The sequence below is a fragment of the Lycium barbarum genome, chromosome 11 (assembly GCF_019175385.1).
Source record: "Lycium barbarum isolate Lr01 chromosome 11, ASM1917538v2, whole genome shotgun sequence".
In the NCBI taxonomy this organism is placed as follows: domain Eukaryota; kingdom Viridiplantae; phylum Streptophyta; class Magnoliopsida; order Solanales; family Solanaceae; genus Lycium; species Lycium barbarum.
The window spans coordinates 121,796,309-121,800,820 of record NC_083347.1 but is presented as its reverse complement, the minus strand read 5'-3'; the positions used below and the strand labels follow the sequence as shown (position 1 = coordinate 121,800,820).

At 38.1% G+C, this 4,512-nt stretch overlaps 1 protein-coding gene across 1 annotated transcript; it reads left to right on the top strand.

Moving 5' to 3' along the window:
• Positions 1–2,633: 2,633 nt before the first annotated feature.
• Positions 2,634–4,001, top strand: LOC132620246 (uncharacterized). Its single transcript, XM_060334925.1, has one exon. It carries the CDS (start codon positions 2,634–2,636, stop codon positions 3,999–4,001), a length of 1,368 nt encoding a protein of 455 aa, XP_060190908.1.
• The last annotated feature ends 511 nt before the right edge of the window (positions 4,002–4,512 follow it).

The following is a 4,512-nucleotide window of genomic DNA, read 5'->3' as shown; positions in this document are numbered from 1 at the left end:
TTTTCTATGTAATAATATGTTATTGCTTTCTTTAACTGGCATTCCGTTCATATTTCCTCCAGTTTTGGAAAACTCACACTATCACACGTACACATGAGGTGTGTTTTGCGCACCCGTAAATTTTCTTCATAGAATCCAAATTATAGGAGAGTTGGCGTATGCGCGGGGTGCCCGAGTAACGGGATCCGCGTAGCCTTCTCACTCGAGTAGTCCGCTCGGGAACCTTGTGTCATAGGAAGCCAACTCCTAGTCCGCCTAAAATAGAGCTAAACTAAAACCCTTTTAAGAACATGCACGAACCTAGGAAGGCTTAATACCCAAGGTGTATTAAGTCCATTAGTCAACCTCGTCCAAATGTCCAAGTGGGTTCATGACCCCAAGCGACGCTTATCATGTTATGTGTGCATTATTTGAAGTTGATTGTGCCAAATATCGACCATTGCTCTAATTAATTAAACTTTAGGATGGTGGGATTTGACTAACCTTTTGTGATGCAGATAGCCATGAAGATCGCGAGTTTTGAAAGAAGCTTGGACGCAATTGAACTTAGCTTATTTTTAGGAATATTTTTTCTTTTCTTATTTGGCATGTAATAAAGCTTAAAAATATTTATGTACTTCATTTTGGGAATAGACTCGTTTAATTAATTAAAGAGCAAATGGGATGACATATAATGGCACCTTCATCTTTCAAATACACGTTAGGCCTACCTCGGGCATAAGGAGGTCCCCTACGTATTAACACGCGTGGCTGTTATTTTATATACTTGTGTTGTGTGCTTGCTTGCTAAGTGGTTTACTTGAATTTATTTGCAATATGCTTGCTTTTGAATTTGTTTGCGATTAACACCTGATGCCAAGCTCATTACTTAATTTTATTTAAAGGCTCTTATTTGAATTTATTTGTGAAAAGTTATTACTTGATATTTACTAACATCATCTTGGTTTCAGAAGAAAAGTAAAATTCATATTTTCTTTGCCGCACAATTGCATATTGTTCAGTAATTATTTTTGCATCATCCTCACTTCAAAAAAAAAAAAAAAAAAAAAATATATATATATATTCCGCGGTTAGCGCACTTTAGCTACTCTAGAGCACCTTTAAGATCGTTCGCATTCCTAGCATGACTCCCGACAAATTTCTAATCGTCGAAGGAAATTTCATAATTTTCGCATACATGAACTAGCCTTGAAAATCCTTAAAGTTAACTCTTATCATTCCAACTTTGTTTTAATAGGCATTATCTTGTCGTTATTTTCTTAGTTACTCAAATCTATTAGTATCGAACAATTTGTCTCGCATCAAACTGTAAATTCTAGAGCTTTTTGTGTCCTTCTTTTACGGGTATGATCGTCTGTCTCAAACGACGAAACATTTGACCCGTTGGCTCCACGCCTCATAGAATCCATTTTGCACTCGGTTCACGTCATGGAACTTTTACTTTCAAATTCTATCATTTTCAGCATTTATCGTTTCTTAAATTGGTAGATGTCCAAATTGATTGGCCCAATCTATCAAATGGCACTTCTCGATATTGGTTCGATTTTTGCCGTCAAGTTGTTCAAGAATGACTGTTCAAGTACCTTGCTTCTGCGGAGCCTTCGCTGAGTCAATCGCGTCATTCTGGGTCGCTGAAATCTATCTTCGCGCACCCATTAATTTCAATTTTTGGCATGCAAGTCGAAGGACAACCTCATAGGTCTCCTCTCCTTGACATTTTGCAACCTGCCAATGCTTCGTAACTCTCGGGTATATTAAATTCAACTATCTTGCGCCCGATAAATCATGATCTTCTCTAAGCTAATCTCTTGCATTATTAAAAAAAAAAATCTTTTTACACGCACCCGAACTACGTTTGACCTGATTTCCTGTCGGATACAGGATACGTAGGCAGCCTATATAAGGCCCGGTTTTATTTACTACAAATTTTAATATTCCTCAAACGAAGGAGCAAGAAAACTGGGACAATTTTGGAATGCAACCCAAGACATCTTTTCAAAACGTCCTAAAACTGGGACAAATTTAAAAAAAAAAAAAAATGTATGCCGAAATTGGTAAGAATTAACTCAGAACCAAGCTTTGGCGTTCGATATGAGTCAACCTTTCTTCAAATGGCATGTTCCACTCCAATGTAGTTTTCTTTTCTTCCGATTCATTCGCAACCGTCAGAGCCAAATAGCTGATGATTCATTTTCATCCATTCATTTTCTTTATATGACTCAAGTCATCTCTAATCTAGAGCCTGCTTAATTAGATCACGAACTTTAAAAATGATATATATATATATATATATATATATATATTATTTTGGGCATTTACTTCATGCACTAACATTTTATTTTGTTTGTGAAGTTTTACTTTTCTCTTTAAAAGGTTGTCTGGCATTGAACATTATTTTGGCTGCGAAACTGCATTAAGGACGAGACTACAATGGCAGAGAGATTTGAAGCTTTCAACACCGGTATGAGTTTGGTGCAAGAACAGAACGATAGCAAGGGAAAGGTGGTTCGAAAAAATATTGTAGCCAATCTGGGAAAAATACCTTAAGCCTTCTTCCTAACGCAACCTCAACTTCCAGCAACGTTTCCTTAGCCATTTCGCCTCACTTAGATCCTACCTATACCATTCCACAAATGCCTTCAACCTACACTCCCGATCAAGTAGCGATAATTCCTAATCCTCAATTTTCCATAACCACCACTCAATTCGAGAAAAGTAAGAAAAACGAACTGGAAATATCCCCATACAGGAGGCCTGGAAAGGAAATCAAGTCGCTTTACCATGAAGATTTGGGAAAAGAACTCCACAATTTGAGGAAAGTCATTAATGAAGAGTTATGTTCAAGGAATTTCCAGATTTTGAAGTATGAAGATTTGTGTGTGCATCCAAACGTTGAGCTTCCGTCAGGGTACAAAATACCTAAGTTTAACACTTTCAATGGGAAGGGAGATCCCGTCGCTCATTTAAAGGACTATTGCAGCAGATTAATTGGTATTGGACATAATGAAGCCGTACGAATGAGATTGTTCATTCAAATTTTATCAGGATCAGCACTCTCTTGGTACACTAAACAAGATTTTAACAAATGGCTTACGTGGGAAGATATGGCCCGCGGATTTATAAAGCAATTCGATTTTAACAATGGAGGCGATCCGCACATAGCCGATTTGCTTAGAATAAAGAAAACGCCACATGAGTCTTTCCAAGAATATGCCATACGATGGAGGTTAGAAGCTTCAAAAATACATCCTCCATTATCCGAGAGGGAATTGATCTCAACCTTCATCCAAATTCAGGAAGACTTATATTACGATAAGTTGCTCGGAGCTTGTGCACACAACTTCTCTGATTTGATTAGGATTGGTAGAGAACTAGAAAATGCCATTCAAGAAGGGAGAATTACAGATAGCTCATCAACACAAGCCGTTCACCAAACCTTCCAAGCGGAGATACTAGGAAATCTGCAAAGTGAAATGAAGCAAAACCAATTTGCTTCCACGACTATGCATCAAGCGCAATGCCATAAAAGTCACCAAATTTTTCAATCTTATGCCACTATGCAATGTCCTCGTCAGCAAAACTCCCAGCAATGCTACCAACGACGGTTTCACCAAGCACAATCAAGCTCTCAACATAAAAAGAAGAGGAAATCTTTTTGCTTCACTACTCTGAATGAACCATTGGCAAATATATTTAAGAGGTTGAGTGCTAAGGGTATTCTACAACCAAAGAAAGGATTTATACCTAAGCATCCACCGCCAAACTTTGATTTATCTAAGAGTTGTGCTTATCACTCAAACATTCAAGGACATGACATTGAAAAATGTCCAGCACTAAGATTTAAGATTCAAAGCATGATTGAAAGTGGCAAGATAAAGCTACAGCTAGAGCCTTCAACCGGTAATATTGCAAACACAAAGACAACTGTTGTTAAGGGTGATTCATCGAAACTGGCACCAAGGCATTTGAAAAGAAAGCGTGCAACAAGTCAAGCAGACTGATAGGGACATCATCTCGCCACTCGAGAATATCATCCTCCACATGCCCATCTCTAGGAGTAGCTGCTATTTTGTAATCTTTTCTAGACTTCAATGAACTACGGTCGACCTGATTCCTGTTAGTAGCAGGATACGTAGGCGCCCATGTTGGGTCCGGTGAATACCGAGACATGAACATGGGCACTGTATAGCTGACATGAACGTGGAACATGAGACATAACATGACATGGGGCATGGAAACTGACATGACATAGTTTCTTGAAAACATCAGTGCCCAACATGAGACATGAATAGCGAATACATGAACGTGAACGTGAAACGTGAGACATGAATACATAAGGGACATTATAACTCTTCTCCAAAATGTCATTAAGCCATCATTAATTTGATACTCGTAATTCTTGCCCGATACACAACATATACCTTGCTTTCTTTAACAACTTTCGTCTCCTACCACAAGTGTCTTTGAAATCTCATTTAGAATCATTAAATATTACTTCTTACTCGTCAACAT

Excerpts from the sequence above, each read along its gene's own strand:
- LOC132620246 (XM_060334925.1), top strand. The coding sequence starts at position 2,634 with ATGCCTTCAACCTACACTCCCGATCAAGTAGCGATAATTCCTAATCCT.